Below are 25,686 nucleotides of genomic sequence, written 5' to 3'. Positions count from 1 at the left end.
TACCAGGACACGAATATGCAAGGCGTGGTGTACGAATTAAACAGCTACATAGAACAGCGCCTGGATACAGGAGGAGATAACCAACTGCTTCTGTATGAACTGAGCAGCATCATTAAAATAGGTAAGAAGGAGAATCGGGTGTCTCTGAGCTGTTACTCAGCATCAGTGCACAGCACATTTCTTACGTGGTTTAATTAATAAAGACAGGTACTTAGGGATAACAGTGTTCCCATTGGATGTTCTCTCAGTGTGAACTGACTTCACCTTCTGTCCCTCAGTGAATCCCTAGCTGCACTGAAGTGAATTTCATCTGTGGAGAGACTTGCATATCCAATTGCGATATTAGAGTCTTGTGTTAAATGAACCAAAGAATCAACTATTCTGGTGTTATGGTGGTGTTGCAATTTCAATAGTGAAAGTATGAAAAAAAAAAAAGTCTATCAGTAATATCACTGCATACATAAATTCCTTTTGAAACAATTGAAATACCACTGGAAGAAGGCATATCTTTTGTGTGATCTCAAACTCAGTTTAACTATTTCTTTTTTATCTGATGTAAGTACCTTTTGTGGTGAGAAAATACTGCATATGATCAAAAGTTAAAATTAAGAACAAACAAAACACTCTCAATAACAATATAAGTGTAATTTGTCTTCTTTTTAGCCAGAGTGGATGTACTCAGACTTCAATAGGAAGTGACACAGTAGATTTCAGTCAGCTCTTTAGAAAGGTTTTACTGTCCTAGCTACTTCACAATTTTGTGATGATGAGTAATAGTTCTGGTTTATATATGTGATGTTTTAAAAGAACCTTTTCTCTGCAAAATCTGCTGATTTTGCTTAGGCTGCTATTTGCATGTTGATGTCCAACTCACTGCAAAACAAATTTGTTAATAAACAGCAAGTGAAACTTGACCATATAGAGTGCTGATGGATTACAATTTTTTTTCTTTTGTATAGCAGATGGGAGGGTTTTTTATATATTACTTCCTTTACAGTACTCATTTGACCTGTAGGTCAATATACTTAAGTACTACAGCTGAAGGATTTAAAATCTGAATGCAAATTACTCTGCTCTCAACTCTTAACAATGCTGCACAGTTGACAATGAGCAAGTAACTACACAGTGGAACTTCTTTCCTTTTGTCAAAGAAATTAAGAAAGCCATTTGATTTAATTGCACACAAGTAAAATGTTTTCCACTGAAATGTACTAAAAAGAGTTTTGAGTTCATTCATAAAACAATAGGTACCAGATATGTCTTTTTACTCTCTTTTTGAATGTTTATTAACTTTTGGAAAGACACGTGATCCAAGCCTGTTGCCTGAAGCAGGTTGAAAAACATTTTCTGCCTTATACTGCTCTGATTTTGAGGATAAGTTATGATGGTTGGTTGACTTTAAGCTTTTGAGAGTTTAAGGAACTTGACTTTACCCTGTTTCATACCACACTCTCAATCTGGCAGAAATCTGTAAAGTATAAACTTTCTGGTGAGTGTCACTATTTTTAATATGGGCTAGGTGCAGAAAATAGAAGCAGTTTGTTTGGAAACACATTTTTATGGCAGTATTTGTAACTCCTCATTTTCCCATGATTTTCTCTCTTAAGGCAAGGACAAATACAGCTTAACATTTACAATTGGCATTTATTTTACTCATAGAAATTGTTGTGTTATCTGACAGATTATATTGTCAATACACTTTTTAATGTTGCTTCTGTTGTATGAATTCATTTGTTTTTACAGACATTTGGCCTTGGAGTATAGATGTATAAAGAAGTTGTTTTTAATTATCTTTTAAAATTCTGTAAATGGCAATGAAGGAAGCAAGAGCCTCTAACTTTATAGACTCTTGGAAGTTTTAGGAGACGCAGCAGAAGACCTTAACCTTTTGAATGGTAGATGTTTGTCCTAAGTGGAATTGAATCTGTGGTTTCACCTCAAAGATGTTGCCTAAGTTTGATTTATCCCTGTGAGTACAATTACTTCTTTTGTTATTGCTTTGACAGCTACAAAAGCTGATGGATTTGCACTATATTTCCTGGGAGAATGCAATAATGTAAGTATGCTGGATTAAAATGGTGCTTTTCTGTACAATCACAAGTATGTTTTCTAATATAATAATGGTGGTAATGAAAAAAATGTTCTCTGCGTTTAGATCCTTGGTCTTTTTGGGTTTTTTTTAAAGATTTGGAAATAATGCTCTTGTTTCTCTGACTCTGGAAGCTTAACTTGCGATTTAACCCTATTATTAATTGTCTTTAGGAAACAGAAAACTTGGATTTAATGTCTGCATAGCCTTTCTTTTGCATCTAGTTATCTCTCTGATTTTTTGAAATGTTATTTGTCAGCTGCAACTTGATAGTGGGGTAATGTAGATTTCAGATGTAGGTTCTGGTTGGCATAAAATAAATTATACATTTAAAAATTAGAAATTCAATTACTTTCTGATGTAATAATTCAAACCACAGCGAGTCCAATATTTGTTCTTTCGTTATTTGAATGTTAGAATACCTTGCATCTTTTTCTATCCAGTTGGATTTGTACAGTTAGCATGATACAAGATTTTGTAGTTATTTTAAATGGCTATCAGAAAGAAATTCGATGTAGTACTTCAGTCAGTTCCCTCAAATTAAAAATCAGAATTTGTTAGAAATTTTATGTCTTTCTTTGGTTCAAGAAACAAGCAGTGATTAGAGAAGAAAATATTTTTTCCCATTGTGTTTTTTCCTTACTTTACACAGTCAGTTTTGATAGCTTATTCTTATATAGTCCATTAGCCAAATTCCTTTGCTCTTTGTGCAATATTTGAATTCAGAAAAAACTGTAAAAATTACTTTTTTTGAAGTAGTGGAAACAGAATTGAAGATGTACAAACATGCAAGTAATTTGATGTGGAAGAAGGCCCATACAGAAATTTCCTATTAGAAATGGAAATGAAGTTTTGCATTTTTTGTGATATAACTGTTACACATAATAAAGATAACCCACTTTATTATTCAAAAATTCTTTCTTCTCTCAATGGCTTCTGTTAAGCATATAAATAGCATATATTTTTAAATAACTCTTTCACTAAGAGTTATAATTTAAGAAACATGTAGTTCATCATTTTGAATGCCATCTTTGGTTCTCATTAGTAGGTGACAGCATTCATTGTCATGGGTAGGGGCAACACAAGCAGTCACTGAAAATCTCCCTCCTGCTGCCAGAGGCAGGAACCTGCAGGAAGTTCAGCCTCCATCCCAAATGTACAGCTCTGGACAGCTTTGGTGGCAGTGACTGCCTGCCAGCTGAGCATGTTCATCTCTAAATGCTTTGTAAAAGATTACAGTAAAATTAACTTTACTGCTTGAGACCAGGAGAATTCTTGCTATGGTGAGGTTTTTCCTATTAGATTAGTATGGCATAATATGGGATTACTCACAGCCCTTTTGATACCCTGAGGGCCTGGGTACTGTATGACCTTCTGGTTTTTCTTTTCTTTTTTTTTTTTTTTTTAATAACATATTAGGCAGATGAATCTATTTGCTTCCCAGTATTCCAGTACAACTCTTTCCCGAAAAAAAGCTCCAACCACTAAAAACACACATTGACTTTATTAACCACTGCTATGTGGCTGCATCACCCAAAATGGAATGTTCTTCAAGTAGTTATTATAGGGACTGATCCCAAGTCCTTTGAAGTTAGTGTGAGATTTTCCATTCACTTTAGTGGGCTTTGGGCCAAACTCATGTTTTGTAGTCTTGTAACTAAATGGTAATGCATTAGCCTATTTCTTACAATAAATTGTCATTGTAAATTAATTTGGATAGCCTTTGTCTCTTGAATATTTAATTTAAAGGATGTATCCAAGTGAGATTAGCCATTGCCCAGCAAGCACTGGCAATGAGGTTTTATTTATTTTTATTAAATGTCTTTTTAAAGTGGGAACAAAAAGATTCTGTCTAGCAAAAGCAGGAATCAGCTAATTCTTTAAGCTGAAATTAAAAAAATAAAACCTTTGATTGGCCTGGATGAAGTATTTGCTGATTATCTATGGCCATGTGTTGAAGAATAGTCTCTGTCTTTTGGTGGGTTAGTATTTTGGTGCTAGATATGTGACTTGAATTTTGCAAATTTGGCAAAATCCTTCCCCTCCCCCCACCACCACCCTCTGACCCTATCCCCCCAATTTAGCGTTGGGCTTTTTGTTCATTAGCTTAGAAAATATCTGCTTGTTATCCAGCTAGGAATGTGTGTCTGTGTGTGTTGTGTACATCTTTTTGAGAATCAAGTTTTGGGATGGGAGTGTGTAAAAATGGAGGAATCCTGTTAACAAGTAGATAACTGCTTTCAAATGGTTTTCTAATATTTAGTGATGTGTGTGTTCTGACTATATTCTGTAAGGGAATTTATGACCAAACCTGAAGCACAAGCACTAACTCTACTTTGTGTCAGTTCCTGCTTTAAATGTGTGTAAGTATACTTTTGCTTGTTTAAATTAATCCAAATTTGAGAATTTTGGTTTGTATTAATCTCATCAAAGGAGCATTTTTGCAATACGAGATATCCTTAACTACCTCTAGCCTGGATTAAATAGTGAGTTTCTAATTAGGATATAAGATAATTTTAGTTTTACAAAAATGCTTAATTTTTGCAAAATGAAAACTAGTAAATTATTACTACATACTTTGTGCTAATATTTCTTAATATTAAGAAAATTGCCATATCTTTGCAAATTGCTTTTTTATTGGATTATTAAGAGAAAATCATTCTTTGGTGCCGTATTTAATATAGGCAGAATTTTCTTTACATGTAAATTACATTAGAACTGAAAGAAAATTCATCTAGTTTGAGGAAAAGCTCTAGATTAGCCAGTCCCTTTCTTTTTGCAAAACATAGATAATACACTTGCCTTTAAAGGAGGACAGTGCTTTAGAAAAAAATCCTTTGCAGTTTAACGACACAAAAGTAAGTTTGTAAAAATATCTGTCCATATAAAAAGTTTTTTTCCAGCCTTATTTTCTTTCTCGCTATTGAAGTTTACATACTATATTGTACTTGGAAAACACCATAAGGACTAAGTAATTTCTGGCTGACAGTTCAGGTTGAATGCCTTCAGGATATTGACTTGAGTGAATTTGCTTGAGATAGAAGATGCCACATCAATTGCAGATTCCAGTGCATTTATTTATGCAAGTATTACTCAGAATTGGTGCCAGAATGGTTCCAGTGTGGATAGTTCAGTTATTTTAGCATCCTTCTGGGTGTTCAAATTGCTTGGAATCACTACCAGTCGGTGCAGTCCTGACTGAGAGCGTTTTGATGGTGATTCTGCTTTTCAAATTATTGCCCTCTAGCAGGTAAGCACCTCTTGCTTACCATGCCCAGCTCCTTCCTTCCCTGTGAGTTGCCCAGTGTATCAGAATCTGATTCTGCCTGTGCTAAGTATATGGTAGAATTAATTGCAAAGTACTTGTGCTAAAAACAGTAGAACTTTCTCATCAGGGTCATAGTCTGAACAGACCTGGGCCCATACTGCCTCTGGTTTTTGAACTTTGTTCATATCGAAGGGATTATCTTTGTCCATGGGTTAGTGTAGTTGTGCAAATAAAGTTATTTTTTCTTCAGGTGCATAGCAGCTGTTTTATAAATTCTATATACTACGCTTCCAAATCAAACAGGGATGTTTCACAACTCTCCAGCAAAGGACATTTTTTTTTTTATTTCTTATGGGGATGGGTGTACAACAGTTCATAATTCTCCTGTTATGACCTTAATTAAGTATCATCTTCAAACATGTCTTAAAGGATTTACTGAATTCCTCATATTGGATACCGTGTGTGTAAATCAATTGCCTAAGTATCATGCTAGCTGGGCATTTAAGTCCATAAGCTGACATCATTACAAGGCACTATTTCTAAAATACTTATCACAGTTAAAGAGTTCCTAATGTATTAGTATATTAATCAATTCTTCAGATACTTCTTGTTTATGGTTTTACTTGCATGAGTAATTTGCCTCATGATTACACCGTGATTCCTACGTAAAGATGTATGACTTTGTGTTTTACAGGCATAGGCTTAAAGCAGCTTTTACTTGGTCTTGTGTTACTTAGTTCCTGAAACTGCAAATTGTGTTGACAAACAGATTATCCTCACTTCAGACAGAAATTTCCGATAGCTTTATTGTACGAAATAATTATGTGAGGCCACAAATATGTGCACATACTCTGTGCTTCAGGGTGTATTTTATTAAGCCGTTCTTGAATTTCTGGTCATTGAAAAGTTGTTGCCACTTGATGTGTATGCAGTGCCACCTAGTGAGTTTATGAGGTGGGTGATTTGAGTTAAGAATACAGAAAAAAGCATGTACTGCTTACTGTCTCCGGTTTTTGAATGCATAGCATCTTCTCTGAAATTTGAGTCTTTTAGACATGTTTCCAGGTGAAATCCTTCTAATTGCAAGTCAATTCAAGAAATTGGTCTTTATCATTGAATCAGTTCTAGGACCATGGGGTTCTTTTATATGTCAAGTGGAAGAAATCTGTTGCTTTCTTATTTGCCAATGAATAGTGATACTCAACGGACAGTGAAAGCTCTTGTTTAGTTACAGTATTAGAGTTTAAATTTGAGTCAATAAATTATCAAGCTGAAAGAGATAAGTAACTGTCAAAATGTATCTTAGGGAAATTTTGGTCTTGTTTAGTTTAATATTCAGGTAAATGGACCTGTGGAATGTGTTCATGATGAAGAGTATCATAGAATATCCTGAGTTGGAAGGGACCCATCAGGATCATTGAAATCCAGTTCTTGGCCTGCACAGGACACCCCAAGAACTGGCCTGTGCCTGAGAGCATTGTCCTGAACTCTGCCAGGCTGGTGCTGTGACCACTTCCTTGGGGAGCTGTTCCAGTGCCCAACCACCCTCTGGATAAAGAATCTTTTCATAATATCCAACCTAAACCTCCCCTGACACAACCGCAGGCCATTCCCTTGGGTCCTGTAACTGGTTACCAGAGAGAAGAGATCAGTGCCTGCCCCTCCTGTTCCCCTTGCGAGGAAGTGTAACTGCAGTGAAGTCTGCCCTCAGTCTTCTCTTCCCCAGTCTGAACAGACCAAGTGACCTCAGCTGCTCCTCAAGACTCTTCATCATCATTTTTGCTGTGGTTTGGACATTCTCTGAGAGCTTAATGTCTTTTTTACATCGTGTCACCCAAAACTGCCCCCAGCACTCGAGGTGAGGCTGCCCCAGCTCAGAGCAGAGCAGGACAATCCCCTCCCTTGCGCAGCTGGTGATGCTGTGCCTGATGCCCTCCAGGACAGGGTTGGCCCTCCTGGCTGCCAGGGCACTGCTGACTCAGGTTCAACTTGCCATTGACCAGAACCCCCAGGTCCCTTTCTGTGGCACTGCTCTCCAGCATCTCATTCCCCAGTTTGTGCATACATCAATATATGCTCTAGGTAGACTGCAGAAATTGCTAGAAAACTAGACAGAGTCCAGTTGTCTGTGTTTCACTATCAGAATGGGAAGTTGTTTTGCATAAATTTCCAAAGATTTATCCAGCTATCTGGTTTTGCTTACTATATTCATTAATGCACAGGTAAAGAAAGAATATAGGACTGCAGATATGTTTGTAGGAGCAGATTAGATTTCAAAATGGGCTTTGGAAAACGATCAGAAGAAACCAGACAATGATTCATCTAAGAAAAGTGCTTGGCTTTCCACATGTTGCCTCTCTCTGTGTGGGGCAGTTGATGACTCTGAAAAAGATTCTAGTGTTTTCAGTGAATTTGAAGGTAAAAATAAGTCTGCAATAATCATTGCGTAATAAAAAATACACTTATGTATGTATCACAAACACAACTGTAGTCCTAATGTATTTTTCCTTTTTCCCTCTCCACTGCTAAAGCTTCAGATGGAATAAAACATTTAAACACAGCACTTTAAGAAAAAATAGAATTGGAGGAGCTGAAGTGAGTTCAGAAGAGAGCAGAGACAATGGTCAGGAAACAAAAGTGGTTTTGCTTAGTCTAAAGAAAAGAAAGTTGAGGGGTGAAGATATGCTTGGATAAGGCAGAGAGGAAGGGAATCATCTTCAATACCTATGGTGTGTAGGGCAAGAAGCAGTGTGCTTGACTTGGCATTGGGAAAACTTCCTCAGCTGTGGCTGTAAGGAAGCATGACAGTCTGTTGCTTGTGCAAGCTCAGGGATCCTCATCCCTGGAGGAGTGTTTGGGAGCTGTTCTGCCAAATGTCTTAGAGAAAAATGCTTAGCTGACCATGCCTTAAAATGGAAGGGATGGTAAGGAGGCATATCAACTTGATTTTGTGTCAACGAACTTCTATAACTCTCATGGTGTTTTTCTTGTGTAAATCAACTGGAAAGTTTCCAGGAGTTAAGTGCAGTTAAAAATTGATACTATTCAGAAGGGTGAAGACATAACCCCCCTGCCAAAAACAAAAGGAAAAAAAGCCAAACCCAACTGTTAGGAGTTCTATGGTAAGTGCACCATCTTCATTTCACTAGTATCCAACATTTGTGCATATTATGTGGCTCAAAATTGCAAATCTCCTCTAATACACTGTGTTATATTGCAAAGAAAACAAGTTTTTTTATAAACAATGGTGGTAGTTGCTGGTGTTTTTATCTGGTGTCTTCTTTTACCCCTGTGTGCCTCATACAGTCAGACTGTTGCACTTGTGCTTAAACCCATAATTTCCTAGAGCTCTTTAAGATTTTAGCATGGTAGTATTGGGCTACTACTTCAAATACGCCATATAACAAATGCAAGGGGTTTGACTGTAAATAATTTCCAAATTAAATCATGTTAGTTCATTTTTCTTGGTCATCTTTGCCTATTATGTTGAGTTTTATTCTTGCTAAAAATCCAGGCCTTAGGACACAGCCTTTGTAAATATCTGTAGATAATTTTATTGTTTGGATGTGTGGTCTTACATTTAAGTTGTCCTTTACCAAGTGTAAAAATCTATTGCTGTTATTGAACAGAAACAGATGTGAGCACCAGAGGCCATTAAACTCACTTAATATCAGCTTGATCAATTTCCATTTTCTCTTTAATTTTTTCTTTCCCCCAAGCATCAAATCACATAGCAATGCTTTAGTATGAAGGCTTTCATTTAATGTCAGTTGAATATTAAATGATTTCCCATGAAGCATTTTAGGACCAGTTTTATTAGCAGATTGTCCTGAGGAATAAACTAGATCAAAATCCAGTCACCTGTACCACCAAAATAGTTTGTTAGTGGAATGCTTGTCTCATGTGTACTCATCCTTCATTTTAATCATTAAAATGTCTGGTTCTTATCCAGACTGCTTTTCTCCAAGGAAATTTTAGAAAAATTGGTTTATGATTGCCATTTGCTTAGTTATGAGTAGTTACACGAAAAGAAGAAATAACTGTTGGTGAAATGATGATAACGATGATGATGAATACATGTTTGCAGTTTAACTCCAATCCCGACAAACTTTATGTAGTTAGTTGAATAGTTTCTAGTTTTTGTGAGATAGAATTTGGTGTTGAGCTGGATTCCAACAAACTGCATACCAACAGTGACTAGCAAAAGAGCATCAATTATACCAGTGGTTGTCATCTTCATCAGAAGAGACCAAGATTGAAATCACTAAAAACTGCAGTTTTCGTACTTAGCGCTGTAACAATATCTGTCAAGAGTTGCAGATGCTGTTGTGTTATGAGACTTGCTGCTGCTACTCATGTTTTCTTTTATTGGGATTTTAATCAGCTGTCTCTGTCAAGCATTAGATTTTCACAAGAAAAACCAACAATGGGGCCAAGTTACACCAGCACGACAAGATGAACACGAGTAATTCTTCATGTGCATGCTCTTAGCTGTTAGAAATGAGGAGTAAAGAAGGCTTTTTCAGCCATAGTAAGAGATTCAAGATAAATTACTTAATAATTTTACTAGACCGAGTGCATAGTAGCAAGGAAAGAGCACCAAAAACCATGGTATTATAATACCATGATCTTGTTATGTGTCTGAAAGCCAAGTTGGTGTGTTTATCTGTGGATTGAAGATGTTGTCATCTTTATATCCCTCAAGAAACAGTTACAGTACATCATTCTGCATTCCTGTATATGGCAGGCTTGTATATACATTAGTATTTTTAAAAGATATTAGAGATGACAGTATGTTGCCTATACCTAGAGTGCCTAAGAAACATGGGTCATAGAATAGAATTAATAGAATGTTTTACATTGGAAAAAAACTCTGAGATCATTGAATTCAACTATATAGCCTAATGCCACCAAGATGAAAGGGTGAATTTTGCAACATTTGTCTGTGTTCACCAGTGTTTAAACATTTGTTAAGGTCATAATTTCTTTTGGACTTTGTTTTGCTTCAGTTTACTTTTTTAACAACCTCTTGATCTCTGTGTTCATGATAGGTCATTAGTGGATTCCAAACCACAGTTACATCCATCAAAATTAATAGGAGGTTTTTTGGCTGTGGACTTTATAAAGTGAATTAAGAGACTAAACAAGGAAGGGAGGAGTAATTTTGAAGAATTTAGCCCCACCCAGAGCAATCTGTCCTGTCACAGGTGGAAGGAAAGAAAGCACCTCATATGCTCTAGGGTTTCAACACGTTACAGGAAGTTCTTGATGTCAGACTTTAGTGTTCCCCTGCCTACTACATTTAAAGAAAGAAGTCCATCACCATATGGAATGTACTGGAAGAATATTTTTAATAAGGCAGTTAAGACTGATGTAGGAAAGGAGGTTCTGTCTTTGTCTGGAAGGAGGGTAAACAGGTCAAAATTGGGAGTTAGAGTCCTGTGGACTGCCAGGTGTCAGAATGCCTGAACATGGAAGCTTCCACAGGATTCTCTCTCCAAGCCAATGTTTGTCCTTTTGGTAGTTTTTCAGATCCAGACTGAACATCCCATTTTGGTTGCCTTCTCTCTCATCAGCAGGAGATACCTAATGCTCTGTCTACACTAGTTATCTTTTAGTACTTAACTTTTGCCTAGAGAAAGACAGTGACATAGCATTATCAGTAAAGAGCTATTTGTATTTATCCCTTTCTGATACTGACTTAGAGGCTTGCTGCAAGTCATAATAGCAGCAAAAGAGTCTGTGAGCAGTGCGCAAACATCCTGCTGTCTCCTTTTACTGCATTGTGAGTTATCAGTGTAGTATTTGGGAAATCAGGGGCCCTAATATTCTCATATTTCCTTTTTTATTGACTATATATTGGTTAACTTGTGGATGAAGATCCACTTGTTTCTTACTTTGATTATTAATCATTGTTTATTATCATTACTAGAAACACAAACTGTCTTTTTTGAAATAAAATATTCAGACAAACTGAGAAAATGCAAGTTGATTTGAAAGGGCCAAATTTATTCATTTCTTCATTTACTTGTGAAGCTGTACGCAATATATCTGATGTCTTTATGGAAATACTTCTAGTTACCTTTTGAGCTAGCGAAAGAATATTGGAATGTACATTTGCAAATGAAAAGAATGCTGGAGTTGTTCACAGTTAGAGGACAGTAGGTGTCCCCCATATTTTATCATTACTGCAGAATTACTGCAGAACTCAATAAGTATTTTCTTAAGAGAAAAAGAAAAAAAGGTGAGCTGGATAGGTGATGTGGAGAACCTGCTGGCTTTTGACAGTGTTAGTTTTAGAGATTCCCATAAAGCTGTGTCTGTGGGTGCCTCAGAGATTATTTCAGTAACATGCCATAGTAGAGCAGAGCACAGTTTACTTTGTTTTGTTTGGCTGACCTTGCCATTGATAGCTTCTATTTGAGACATTTCTGCATAATTAATTGGCAACAAGCATTTAAACTCATTCAGATTTAAATTAATCAAATATGGAATGTAGAAACACTCACAGCAATTTATTAGGTGTATGTATAAAGTCAGTGTGGAATGGTAGAAGCTTATGGATTAATTTCAGGTCATATATGGTTAGGAGAAAAATTGCCTTTCTTTTTAATTGTGCTGCATGGTTAGGATAAGATTATCAATTGTTCTGCACAGTCATTTCTACCTCTGCAGTCAGGAGGAACAGTGGCAAATTTAGAACCTATTGGGTAGTTAGAAGAGTTTTTCAGTCACTGACCCCTTAGCCACAGGTTTGCGACTTTGCTAAAAAGAACCCTCTTTTTTGCAGAAGCTGGAAGTAAAAAAATGTTCACAAACTTTTTCCAGCATAGGGAAACTTGTTCACAGCAATACTTCATTGTGTTAGCAACAGAGGGGTTTACCAGACAAAATGATACACAAGTACACAGGAAAGACTGTGCTGGTGAAAGCAGCCTTAGCAGGCAATAGTTCGTAATGTCAGCACAGGTTTTTGGCTGCTGAAGGTGTGGGAGGAGTGAATTCTTTGTTTTCTGGTGCAAGTGTTGTTTGGTTTTCTTACATTTTTTTTTCTTGTTTTGAGAAGCTCTTTCTGAGAAGAGAAAGATTTGTGCTTTGTATTATGTTTAGGGCTGGGCATGACTCAAGACATGAGTGTGAAAAGCACACTTTATACACGTAATTTAAATAGCACTGTTACTTTGCTAAATGTAATGCATTGATACCTTGGCAAAAAGAATCAAATGTATCTGAAACATGTAAGAAGGTGTGAATAAAAGTGTTATTCTTTGGCATCTTCAGAAAAGATTTGCTCTCTGATGTCCTGTTGATTTTGACTCATTCCCCTACTTGGACTGCATCAATCAGACTTTTAACATTCTGTTGCATCTCTACATTTTGCAGTACTATGCAACAGAAACCACCTTTTCAGTGTTACTTTTCCTGTTATAAGAGTATCTTTTAAATAGTAAATCTTAAGCATATAGTATAGCAGATCAGACTATGATATGTATTTCAGTATTTCTATGTTCTTTATATTTTTTATACCTTTTTTATTTTTTGAAAAATATTTTATACCAGATCACTGCTCTAAATAAACAAAGATCTGTAGTTTCTTCAGTTTTATTAGAATAATGTACTTTTTTTTTTAGATCATGGTTTGCTTTTCTTGGCTATGTTATGTAAAATGTTCTTTGTCGTTCTATTTAAGTGCATGTAAAAATATGAACTGAAGCTTATGAAGGCAAGCAGCTGTGAAACTAAGTTTTTATTTAAAAATTATATGTATCTTTATTAGATTATAAGCAAGTAAGAGTAAATAGAGCTTTTTATTCTGGTAGATTGAGTAGGCTTGTTCTGACAGATTCAATGTATTGATTTGATGGTTTTTGATTGTTGGTGTTGCTTTTTTTTAAATTTTGTTCTTGTAATTCATACGGAAAATAAACATTCTAACTTTTCAAGTGTGTCTTACTTCTAGAGGCCACACAAAGAGGCTGTGTGCATAAATGGGTTTGAAGAATAAGATTCAGGTTTAGGATAAGAATAAACAGAAAAATCCATTATTTCTTGTGCTTGTACGGTAATGCAAGACATCAAAATCGAGTAAATAATGTGAATATTCAGCAGCTAGTCCATTGAAGAAACAGCTTTCCTTCCAACTGAAAAAATCACTTGTCAGTGCTAAAATAGTTTGGGGCAGCTTGATTTTTTATTATTTTTAAGACAGTTTAATTTTCATCTCTACCACATATTAGCAAATGAATAACTGGATGGAAAACTCATTTTCTTGTCTTGCTGAATTGTTTGGAACTGACCTTCTGATTAAGAGCAAAGTACTCAGATAATGGTTTTGTCACAATCTTGAGTGGGGTTTTTTTGAGCCTAATAAATACCCTAATTGTTGGACTACTGATTCTTCTTGCATAGGCTTCAATCTTGTTTTGGCTATGAATTTCATACTTTTAATTGGCCATTTTTTCCCCTCAGCATAAAGTCCCAACTTTCTCCTTCCAACATGCTGGTAATCCATTGCCCCTAAGGAATCTTCATCACTGCAGGAGTACCTTCATATGGTGCATTATATGGCATCTCTTTAGTTTCTGAATATTTCAGTGTGGGGATTTTTTGGAATTGTTTAGTATTAGTGCTTTATAACAGACCATGCATGTTTGTAAAAAAGGGAGAATTATGAGAGAATGCACCTCGTATCATCACATCATTTTGTACAGCTGATAGTAGATGCTGAATTTTCATATGCAAAGTTTACCTGTAATAATCCATGCTAGGAAACAGCTCCTGTCTGATTGCAGCCCTAATGAAAGCAAATTCTGAGAGGGAAATTAATCAGCAGCACAACCTGTGGCCATTCTTAAGAGGAGTGTTAGAAATACATTGTGGTGTGGCATTGTCATCTATCTTTGGTGTTATATAATAAGTTTAAAGATTATCTCTACTTTTTGAGTATGTTCTATTGCAATAAATGAGTGCGTCCTAGATAAAAAAATTAAGATAATGTTTTTCTTACAATGTAATAATATCTTGAGTGAGTCTTGTGTGCTGTGTATTATATGTTCAAAGTAAATGCAATCCTACCCTGATATAAATAATAAGTGACTTAAGTTATCCACTGTTCTCCACAGGAGTTGTCCAGGAGTTACCTGTATGACTTTAGAGTGGGGTTTTCTAAGATTTCAGAGGAATTAAGTGGAGTTTATTCAACTACTTTTCATTGTCAAAAGCTATGTTTCTCTACATTATCTACTTTATTCTATATAACTGTAAAAGTAATAATGCTTTCTAATTGCTTTTTTTCCCCTTTCTTTCTCTTTTTTTTTTCTTTCTAACTAGAGTCTGTGTGTATTCACACCACCAGGAGCTAAAGAAGGACACCCACGACTCATTCCTGCAGGGCCCATTGCACATGGCACTACTGTATCTGCTTATGTAGCCAGATCCAGAAAAACGTTGTTAGTGGAAGATATTCTGGGGGTAAAAAGCTTTCTTTTATTAATGAGATATTGCAGCATGTCCTTAGAATGAATGTTTTGATGCTGAAATGTTTATTGAGATGAGCATTTAATGATAGAATTTACATCTGTCCTGATACCAGGAAAGTAAATCTGAGTTTGGATTAACTGATGGAATAATTTCAGAATATTTCATTTATTTCTAGTTTTACAGGTTTGGGGTTTTTTCACTTTGGGTTTGGGTTATTTTACCTTTTTTTTTTGGTTGTCAGGTACAGGACACAATGGAATGACAGTCACTTGGAAAAAACAACCGATCAAAACTCCTGTCTTCTTGGTCTTGAAATATTAACCCCAAACAAGAAGACTTTTATATAGTCAATCAAATTTGATTTAATTTTAATACAGGGCTGACACTGACAAGAATGTCAGTTAGAATTCTGATTATTAGGCAGGATTTTTATCTCTGCATATTCTAATGTAAAGCTAGAATACTGATAGTAGCAGTAGATCTACATGAAAAGTGCAGTAATGTAACTGATATCAAAATTCAAGCCTTTTTCTGTAACAGGAGTTGGAACTTCCTGAGGTGATATTCTGATAATTCTTGGTACTCCATATGTCTGTCCTTTTTCATTTTTTAAACGCTTCATCCATTAGTTGTGTCTATGCAATTTTATGACATTGGTATTTAAGCTATATTTTGGGTAAGCACTTTATGATTAGTTGGTTATGAGAACACCAAGAAAGTTTACATTTTCTTCTCTCTTCAGTGTTTCCTATCTTTTCAAATTCTGTCCAGAATAACAATTTTTCGATACTGTGACGATAAAAAAAAATAGATTGCTGTCTCTACTTTTAACAAATTTATTTGTTTAAAAAATGTATGACCTAAGTTGGGCAAACCTGGGCTATAAACAAGTACTATATGCCTAATGTGAGTACACTTAAACAGAGCCACAAAACCAAAAGGCAGAAACTGCTTTCCCTGTAGTAATAGTCAGTGCTTTCTACGCACTCTGGACTATTAATATTTTATGTGTTGGTATGTTTTTTCAGTTAAATTAAGGGTTTAAATTGTTACTGGTAATTTCCAATTAATATCATTATATCCTTACATACAAGAGTTCTGTATTTTGATTTTACATTCTTACTAAAATCATGGGGTTAGTGAGGAGGAATTTTGAACTTTTTTGTTGGTTTAATATTTGTGATTCATTGACCAAACAGCAAGATTCATTTTGGTGAGATGGTTTCCTTCGTGTGATTTTAGAAGCTTCTCAACAGCAAAAGGGAAGTGCATGCAGGTTGACTTGCCAGCCCTTTTTTTGTGGGAGGACAGAACTAAAAAGAGAAAGCAGAAGGCTCATGTTTCAAAGTGCTTCCCACTCTCTTTTGTCTGTCATTTGTTCAAATTGATTGTCATGTTAATAATTAAGGTAGAGATTACTTGCTGTTTTCTTTGAGAAGTGAGAGATTTTGATCAGCCTTGAAGGGGTGTCTGTCTTGCCTAAGCACAGCCTGCAGGGAGCATCTGGTATGAATCAGGTACTGAGGGACTGATGTGCAGGCAAGTGGGTCTTGCACACTTGGCACTGGGAAGTGGCTGCCTCACTGACTGTGACATACAGGTGTTTTCCTAGGTCTGCCTGAGTTTTCCTACATGGGGAAGTGAAGCCATAAAGCCTTGAACAGTCTCTATGAGGATTGAAAGTTATGTATTTGGGCCTTATATAGCAGCTGGTAGGGTTATTTTAACATTTGTTTCTGTATCTTTTGGACCAGTTTATTCAGGATGCATAAGAAAAGGGAGAAGAATGCTTACTCTCATGTGCAATTTTTTGGGAATGCATTTTCCTCCTCAAGAGTTGGTTGAGGATTATAACTGTATAACCTAAAGCTTAGCCTCAAGTTTCAATTTTTGTTTTATTGCAATCACTGCTGTCTACTCTTTAATACTGAGATCTGAGCAGTCCACTTTGTGATTACAAATTCTTTAGGGTTTTTTGAGGGAAAGATGTTGGGGTGGTAGTATTCCTTGTTTGGGTTTTATTTAATCTGGACTGGCATTGGCAATAATGTGCCATTTTTTCTGCCTGTGAGAATAGAGAAAAAAGCATTATTTAAACAAACTCAAAGCTGGGTGTAATATCACAGCTAATTCTGACCTTACATCAATAAAGTTATCTGTATATGTAAATTAATGCTGAGACTTCAAAATTACATTTTTTTAGTTGCTGTCTTACTACTGTGTAGAAGTTATACTGAGAGATGAGTTTTTGTGACTTTTGTGATTTCCTGCAGATTTGCTCAGGTAGGAGGAGGAGGAAAACATCAGTATGTCTTTGCTGTTAATGCTTTATCAGATATCACATTTTATCAGATTATGTTTGTATTTTCTAGGATGAGCGATTTCCCAAAGGTACTGGACTGGAGTCGGGGACCCGTATCCAATCTGTTCTGTGTTTGCCAATTGTCACAGCAATTGGTGACCTGATTGGAATCCTGGAGCTTTACCGTCACTGGGGCAAAGAAGCCTTCCACCACAGTCACCAAGAGGTGAGCTCCTGTGCAGCCTTTGCCCACTTCCCCGCCACTGTCAGGACTTCATTCCCATTCCTCCCCCCACTCCAAACTTCCTTCTCTCGCTCTTCTCATGAGTTTATATCTTTTTCATGCTTGATTTTGTTCTTATTAAAAAGAAAATAGCTAGTGATTTGTGTTTTCAGTCAGAGGAGGTAAAATATACAAGTACAGGGACACATCAAGAATTTTACCTTGTGTTCTTTAACACATAATCAGATTCAACGTTTCCTTATTGATTATAAACTCAATACAGAGTTGTTAAAGAAGTTAACATAGGGCAGGTAAATGAAATGTAAGTGTAAATCAAACATCAAAAGCCAAAATCACTTTATATAAAAAAAGACAATGCTCAGTTATCCTGAGTCTAGATCTTAACTTTCCAGTACAGCTTTATTTTACGTTATGATAAGATTTTTAAAATTTATTTTAGTTTAATCTTTGGTGTGGCTTCTCAAGTAATAAACTCTATTGCAAAACAGTGTTGCAATGTTACAGCAACAATTTATCAAGTCTCAATGCTGGGTCTCACAAGCAGGGAAAGCAATTTTACTTTAAATCAAACGTGAAGCAAAAGAGGTTTCTGATCTTTACATCCATGTTTTTACTGCCACACGCGCTCCAGCACCAAGATGTGTCTGTCTAGGTGGTATTTCTAGTTCCAGGTATCCAGGCAATTTCCCTCCGTAATTCCTTGCAACAGAAGGTGAGGGATGTTATCTGCCAAGTCTTTGTGATCTCCTGGTCTCCATGTGCTGGTTTTGGGTCAGGCTTTTCTTTAGCTTTTAGGAGCTGATAGCTTTTGTCTCTCTAGACTGTCCCATCTCTGAGTTGTCAGGATCCCTGTCCTTTGTCTCCTGACTTAGATGCCCTTAGGAACTGTGTATAGCAGTGCTGGTACCGGGATGACCTGCCAGCCTAGGTGATACTCACAGAGCTCTCCTCTGCTTTTTTTAACTTCTGATGCTTCCTTATCCAGATATTCTCATTCATACTCATCTTCCCCTTTCCATGACTGTTCTGCATGCATTACTCTTTTCATGTAAGTCCTGTGTAGCTGTGGTGTCCATACATGTCCATTTGTCAATCTGAAGTTAGGAGCTGTTAGCCAAATAGCAATGGATTTTGAAAATGGAGCAGGTGTCACAAAGGCTGTTGATGTACTAAAGGTGTTCCAAGTGCATCTTTGCTCTCATGTCAGGGTGAGGATCTCTGTTTTGCCCCATTAACATGTCTCTGATGTAAAGATGAATTTCTTCTCTGTGCCATCCCCCAGGGAAGGGAACCTGAATACACAGGACAAAATAGAATGAGTTCTAGCCAGGTGTGTTGTCTCAACAGTGGTATGAGATCCACCATGGTGCAGTTTAGCTGTGCTGGACAGGAATTATTTGTGTGAAAAGGACAGAAGATATTCAGGCAAGAGATACTAAAATCAGTCCTCCCAAAGAAGGAAAACAGCAGCAGTATTTGTCAAGTGTATATTTTGTTTATCAGTAAGCAAAGTACTCTGGCATTCATCTGATGTTTACATGTGTATATTAGTTGAGTAGTCAATGCCACTTCAGCTTGCTGTCACACCTTGTATTTTTTCACCAGTAGACAGAGGTCAGGGTAGGGAACTAGATTAGTGTGGTGGTGCCACTGTCCTTGCTCAGAGAGCAAACAGCCATTCATACAAAACCGGGCTTCATTAATTCTGCAGCCTACACACAATGTATTTAATTTTTTTAATCGTCCTATTACATTAATCAGTCTACAATTCAGATAAGTCTCAGACATGCATTTTTTTAATGAAAATATGAATGTTTTATGTTATATGAAGTAGCTTCTGTAGCTAAAGTTCATGAATGTTCTACTTGGAAAAGACTGGCTGCTAAATGAAAGTATTTTATTAGTAAATTAAAAATATTTTAAGGTCACTTTCTGAGTTTTCTAAAGCATTCTTTTCATTTTCAGGTTTCAGAAAGCCTTTAAATGCCATTAGCAATTTTTATGAAATGTGTGCAAAGTGTTCTGTTTAAAAATATAAAATAAAAAAATACCTTAGGAGGGCATGCAAAAGCTGCCCTCTTGTGCTTCTGTTCCCTGTGTTCTTATAAAGTTCCTGTGCTTCAAGGACAGGAGATTATGCATGGTAGCACATCATAGTTAGCTGCAGTTTACATGACATTTGTTTGAAATGTTGCCTGGAAACTGTCATACTTCAAACACTTGAGCTGAGGGATCAGGTCTGGTTCTTCTGCCACCAAAACGGTAATGAGAGAAACAGTGCCTGTTTACAGCTGGGAGTAGCTATTGCTGAAGAGATACAGCCCCAGAAAGCTGCTAAGGCAGATTTTATTTCTATGGCAGATGCCTTTCAACAGTATAATTTTTAAAGCCCTCGGCTTATGAGATGTTTGTTTTGATGTTGTGTTTTTGAGCTGATGGGTGCCCAATTCTGCTTCTGAAAACCATTGGTAAGCTCTAAAACTGAAACACTCACAAGTACACTGAGACTTTTGCAAAATAACTGCCTTCCCTTAAATTGTTACTGCCTGACTGTCTAAAACAGCTCAGTCAATTTACTTAGCAGGTAGATAGAGAAAAGAGGCATGCCACTGATGTGCAGTTTTCAAGGTTTTTTCAGAGAGAGTTTCTTCTCTTTTGTTGCAGGTTGCAACAGCAAATCTTGCATGGGCTTCAGTAGCAATACATCAAGTACAAGTAAGTGTGAGTGTTTTTTCATTTTTTTATTGTGTATCTTGTGTTCCAGAGCGTATTTAGTAGAAGCATGGACTGTGATCATGTTTAACTGGAGGTCATTGCTAAAGCATTGATTAGAGCCCCTTCCTTGAACCTGGAAAAAGATGCTAACATTTTTGGTGTTTGTTGAACTAGTTTTTCCTCACTTGCAACCATGGATCAAATAGCAAACAATATTTGTACTAAAGGAAAGAAATTTGAACAAAGTAGATAAATAATGATTAAAGCAGATTTATCATAACAACTTTGCAGGATTGTTTTTTCTTTTTCTTGTGGGAAGGCAACTGCTAGGTTAACTGGTTGCTTTCCTCCTGCTTTGGTATTCAGTTTGAAATGATGAAATGTTGCTAGCAAACCCTATTTTAAGCCATCCTCACTAGCTGCTTCATGATCCTGTAACTACTGCCACTAAGGATGCTTCATGCCGTCCCTAGCTGGGTGCCTAATGGAGCTTCAGTGTCAAGCTGCTCTAGCAAGCCCCAACAGCTTTGCTAATAGGTTTTGTTACTTCAGCTAGCAGAGGATGGCAACACTGAAACTAAACATATTCTGTCAACTCAGAGAAGACGCTAAAGTAGATTCTTCTGTCAACTCCCAGGAGGAAATTCATGACATTCTTTTTTTCAAGGTGTCTTTCACACACTTGTCAGAAGACATGCAGAAAGCTTCCTGCTTTTCTCTTGTAATCTCTAATCTTTTCTGCTTCTGTGCTGGAAGTCACTCTCTTTGGGGTGGTCGTTCCCATTTAGGCAGAATTAGCTGGCACAGGCTGTTGTACAGTAGTAGAATTGCGATTGCGTGCAGTTGTATCTTCACCTATGTAGGAATTACTTGCTCCTTGATGGAGAAGTCTTTCACATCTAACAAAACACAACAAGGAAAGTGGAGTTCAAGCTTGTCCATTTTTATTTCTCTTCCTTCTTCTAAGCAGAAGGCTTGCTTTTCCCAAGTTTTTTTTGCATGAGAAGAATGCAAGAGTTTTTATCTGGCATTTTGTATCTACATTGCACAGATGAAAGATATTACTAATTTGAAGTGATACTTTTGTGAGTGTAAAATGTACAAGCAGTAGAGGTTTGTTTTACTTTTGGCCACAGTGCTTGCTCTAGTAATATACAGATGTACAGTTGTGCTTCAGACACTGAGTATGCAAATATGTGAAGTAAAAATACAAGTTGAAAGCTTTGCTTCATCTAACATTTTGCTTCTAAAAAGAAGTATGCATACTATTTTCTGTATTCATATTCATGCTGATTTCTCCCTAACTTGAGCATATATCATCTGCTGCTTAGCTTAGTTAAACTTGTCTGATGTCAGACTACAGTTGTGTCTATATGCTACTTTACAGCCTGGAAAAAGTGGCAAAAATGTGGTAAGGGAGAAGGGAAACAAAATATTTGACATTCTCAGAAGATCTGAGGGTCTGGATAAGGAAATGTTCATTTCATAATCACAGTCAGTGACAGCCTTTGAGACAGCATGAACAAGTGTAAAAACCAACAGCTTTAAGTGAGTCTTAGGAAAGATTTTACTTGTGTTTCACAGTTTTAACTCAGCAGCTAGATAGTGAAGACTGAAATCCAGCACAAAAATTTAGCTTTAATTTTATACTGTGCTGTAGCAGATGTGTGTGTGTGCGTGTATGCATGTGTATATATATATATATATATATATATATATATATATATATATATATATACTGGTGTTTTGTTTCCATACAAATTAAAGGAATGGGACTTCAGTTTCCCTGTGGCATCAGTGTTCTGGATCAAATGGTTCTATGATCTATGCTTCCAGGTGTGCCGGGGCCTTGCCAAGCAGACTGAATTGAATGACTTCTTGCTTGATGTATCGAAGTAAGTGTGATGTGCAAGATAATCTCATGAGTTTTTGATGAGCTTTTCTAGCCTGGCTCTTCTAATCTAGCTGTGTTCACTTAGTAGCAGTAATGGAAGCCACTCACTGTAGCCCACAAGCAGGTGCAAAGGCACACTTCAGAGGGTGGGCAAACTTCAGCACAGGGACAAGAACAAGTGGTATTTGTGGCAGTGGTGTATACCTTTCATAATTTTTTTGTGGTGGGGGTGCAGATGAAAATGTCACATGCATTAATACCTCACAGAATTTATTTATTCTTGTGGTCTTTTGTATGGGGTTTTTCCCTCTTTTTTTCCCACCTCTTCTGTCGGAGTTAAATGTGGCCGTCTTTTTAGAAGTGAAAAATAGGCTTGGTGTCTCATGGCAATTTTAGAAGGCTTGATAGGACTTTACAGAAAGTTGTTTAGTGTGCTTCAGCTTCCCCTATTCTCCCAACAGTTTTTTGAATGTGAATGCATGTATTCATAAATATCTGACTTCAGAGTTAAATCCTTGAAGAATCAGGGATGCCACATGGCATGCTCTTCCTGTACATTTTCTGAAGGATCTGTTTTAATTTTCAAATACTTATATGATATGTAATATGTTTGCTTTTAATTTCTTGTCACTATAAGACAAGATTAATTTGAAAGCATATAAAGAGTGTGAAAGCTTGAGTTTACGCTTGCAAAATCAATTTAGAGTCTTAGGTGATCTGCTCTTCCTTCATTTCTTTTTGTTTGTCACTGCTATAAGAATCGTTAAAGAACAAAGATAACCAATAAATTAAAAGATAAATCAGAGCTGTACTTTTGGTAAATCAGTCTGGAGTGCTTAAAGTGTTTTATGAAACTAGTAGAAAAATTTCAAAGTGCATCACAAAGTAGTGATGGTACTGTGGAAAAATGAGATGTCTTGTATTTTTGCTGCAAACACTTCTGTGGGTCTTGATGAACAATTCTCAAGCTGATGAGATTAGAGGATGTCCCAGATTCCTATGCCATTGCTCAGGAATGTAGGCAGCCAAGCTGACCCAGCTGGAAGGGAGAGTAATAAACTACAGGGAGGAGTCTGCCCCTTGCAAGGAGGGCAAGCTGGTTGTATCCAGATGTTTTTCCATACTTTTCCTCAGGATGACCTCTTTTTTTAATTTCAACATGATTCACAGCGTGTCTCCCAAAGGGCCCTCTTACCAAGTCTTGCACCATTATATTCCTTTCCAGAGTGCTTTTCTGTTGCTAACATCCGTACTGAACTAGTTTACCAAAAACTATATTCATCTATCCAGATTTATGAACTGGTGATTTTTTCTTGAACTGGCATAGTACTGAGATTGTTTTAAAGAATTTTGTAATTGTTTTAAGTTTTTAAGATAATAAGTAATACGTACTGCAAATCTTTATTATGCCTTTCTGTAAGAGAATAATTCTTATATAGCACTATAATTTCATAGAGTTTTTTAGTTTCAATGAAAGAAGAAAGTTTGTATTTTAAGACACAAAACTGGGATATAATTTAATAATATCTTTATGAACTTCACATAGGCACAGCAAGAAAATAATTAGTTTCCTCTTGGAAGTGGTCTGTATCTTTTCTAACATGGAAGGAGAATTTCCTTGTCAGTGAGGAAATTGTTAGTGTACAATATCACCGGGACATGTTCTGTAACATTTTAGAAAGGGCAGAGTATTCAGTGCTCCACCTCTTCATGCCCCTGACTATATTAGACCAGTGTATTTTGTATCTCCTTTCCACTAGACCCAAACAGAACTGATCTGTGTATATATTCAAGGCCACGGGAAAATGCCTTTTGTCTGCTGGGAACATTGTAATCTGAGGGTTATTAATACTTGGCATGTGGAAGATTTAGACTTCTTTTACTAATATGTTTGACCTTTATCTTTCAATGTTCTTGACTGTCCTTGAACAGTTACCACTTTGATGTGAAACTGAGATTTTTTAAAAATTATTTTTTATTTTTTTAGTTACAAGATCATTCCCTTTCTTCAACTTCAACTGATGTTCATAGAGAAAACCCATTAAGAGTTGCTTAAATAGTTGCCTTTTGACTAGTGTTAAGGATTAGATAATATGACATGGATTTAGCCAGTTTTTTGATATTTTAAGATAAATATTTTGTTGTTGTTTTCTCTTCTTTTCTTTTCCTTTTCTCTTCTACTTTTAAAATTTCCAGTGTGTTAGAAGTGCCAAAGCATTTTGATGCATTCTTGGTATTACTCAGCAGGAGCCTATTCAGTTCACGGCAGGCAATATTTGGTAGTCTTTTCCATTTTCTACAGAGCAAATTCTATGTATAATAAAGAATATTCTCAATTCTGTAGAATAATGGCTCAAGGGAACAGAGCTAGGATCATTTTTTTAATTCCCTTGTGCTGTAGCAAGCCAGGTAGTGATTTTCAAGGTGCAGTGGCTTGTCCTCACCTTTTCTGGCTCCATGTTAAGCTGTAGTGAAACAAGAGCCCCTGGCACTAATTTGAGAAGTGTTTGACTAAATGCCAATGTTTACTGACTTCTCTTTCTCTGCAGAACATATTTTGATAATATAGTTGCAATAGATTCTCTACTTGAACATATAATGGTAAGTTGTCTTTTTCACCTCTAAGTTTATTAGTTGTAGGTATTAAAGCCCTTCATTCTCCTTCCATTGAAGACATTGTCATTGAGATATATTGGCTGTTTGTAGTGAACACGTAATACAAACAGTATAAACATGTCTATACAGAAAAGGTGGTAAAGGATGGCTTGATTTGTCATTTTTGCAACAACTTCTGTTCACAGCTTTCATAAGGATTGAAACAGGACTGTCTGAACTAAGTAGTTACTATTGTGTTCTCAGGAAGTTTGAAAATTGTAACAGAAAGGCTTCTGGTTTTCTTATTATTTCAGTATGTTATATTGATTCCTTCTTCTAAATTCAATTTTCTACATGCTACAAAACACTGCTCAAGAAATTACTGTCTGTAGCAGGGGACAGAGTTTAAAAATTACTCCTGGGGTATTTTTTCCAACTGTTGAATGAGATGTGTAAGACCTTGGAAAACTACACCCATAACTAGAGTGACAGTCAGTCAATGTTTTATAGAAACCACTAAAGCCAAGTGGTTAGTTCTTCCCATTGCAATAACTATTTAATGACTTAAAGTACTCTTCAGAAGCAGTTTATGAGTTTCTAAATCAATTATGAATTCAGAATTATTTTCTGAATAGTGTTAACAAATGTGGGTGAACTGGGTGTTTATAACATTTTGACTGTTTGACATGTGAATTATGCTTTTTAGCATTATGCACATTCATTGCATTCTGCAGTTCTTTTTCTGAAGTGTAAGCCTGAATCAGGTCTGTGATTACTGCTGTTTAAAATTTGCACATTCAAAAAAATTACTTTCCAACAGTGCTCTGATGCATGCCCCAGTCTTCAAAGTGATATTCTTAGCTAGGCTATTCAAAGACACCGATGTTAGAACGCAAACAACAATAAAGTGGTTTTATTTAGAAACGTGAATTAGTAATGGAAAATATTCTGCAGTGTTTGTGTTATTCTAGTTAGTACACAGTCAAGAATTCTGCACATAGGACACATTTCTGAACATTGACTTTTCCAATTTAAATGAACCTCTTAAAAATAGCTTAGCATTTAAAAGAATTGGTACCACATAACATATGGCATTGAG

General features: G+C 36.3%; 1 protein-coding gene across 3 annotated transcripts in view; it reads left to right on the top strand.

Moving 5' to 3' along the window:
• Positions 1–25,686, top strand: part of PDE10A (phosphodiesterase 10A) — a 166,434-nt gene that overhangs the window by 109,221 nt on the left and 31,527 nt on the right. For 2 of the 3 annotated variants that reach the window (XM_030944702.1, XM_030944703.1), the window contains exons 4-10: positions 1–121; positions 2,007–2,056; positions 14,688–14,828; positions 17,210–17,365; positions 20,048–20,104; positions 21,935–21,993; positions 24,542–24,593. In XM_030944702.1, the coding sequence (XP_030800562.1) occupies positions 1–121; positions 2,007–2,056; positions 14,688–14,828; positions 17,210–17,365; positions 20,048–20,104; positions 21,935–21,993; positions 24,542–24,593 (636 nt within the window). The remainder of the gene's footprint in view (positions 122–2,006; positions 2,057–14,687; positions 14,829–17,209; positions 17,366–20,047; positions 20,105–21,934; positions 21,994–24,541; positions 24,594–25,686) is intronic. The other variant, XM_030944705.1, reaches the window with a different exon arrangement.

Source organism: Camarhynchus parvulus, chromosome 3 (assembly GCF_901933205.1).
Source record: "Camarhynchus parvulus chromosome 3, STF_HiC, whole genome shotgun sequence".
NCBI classification, from domain to species: Eukaryota; Metazoa; Chordata; class Aves; order Passeriformes; family Thraupidae; genus Camarhynchus; species Camarhynchus parvulus.
Note: the sequence above shows the minus strand (reverse complement) of the source record. Positions and strands in the feature narration are given on the sequence as shown.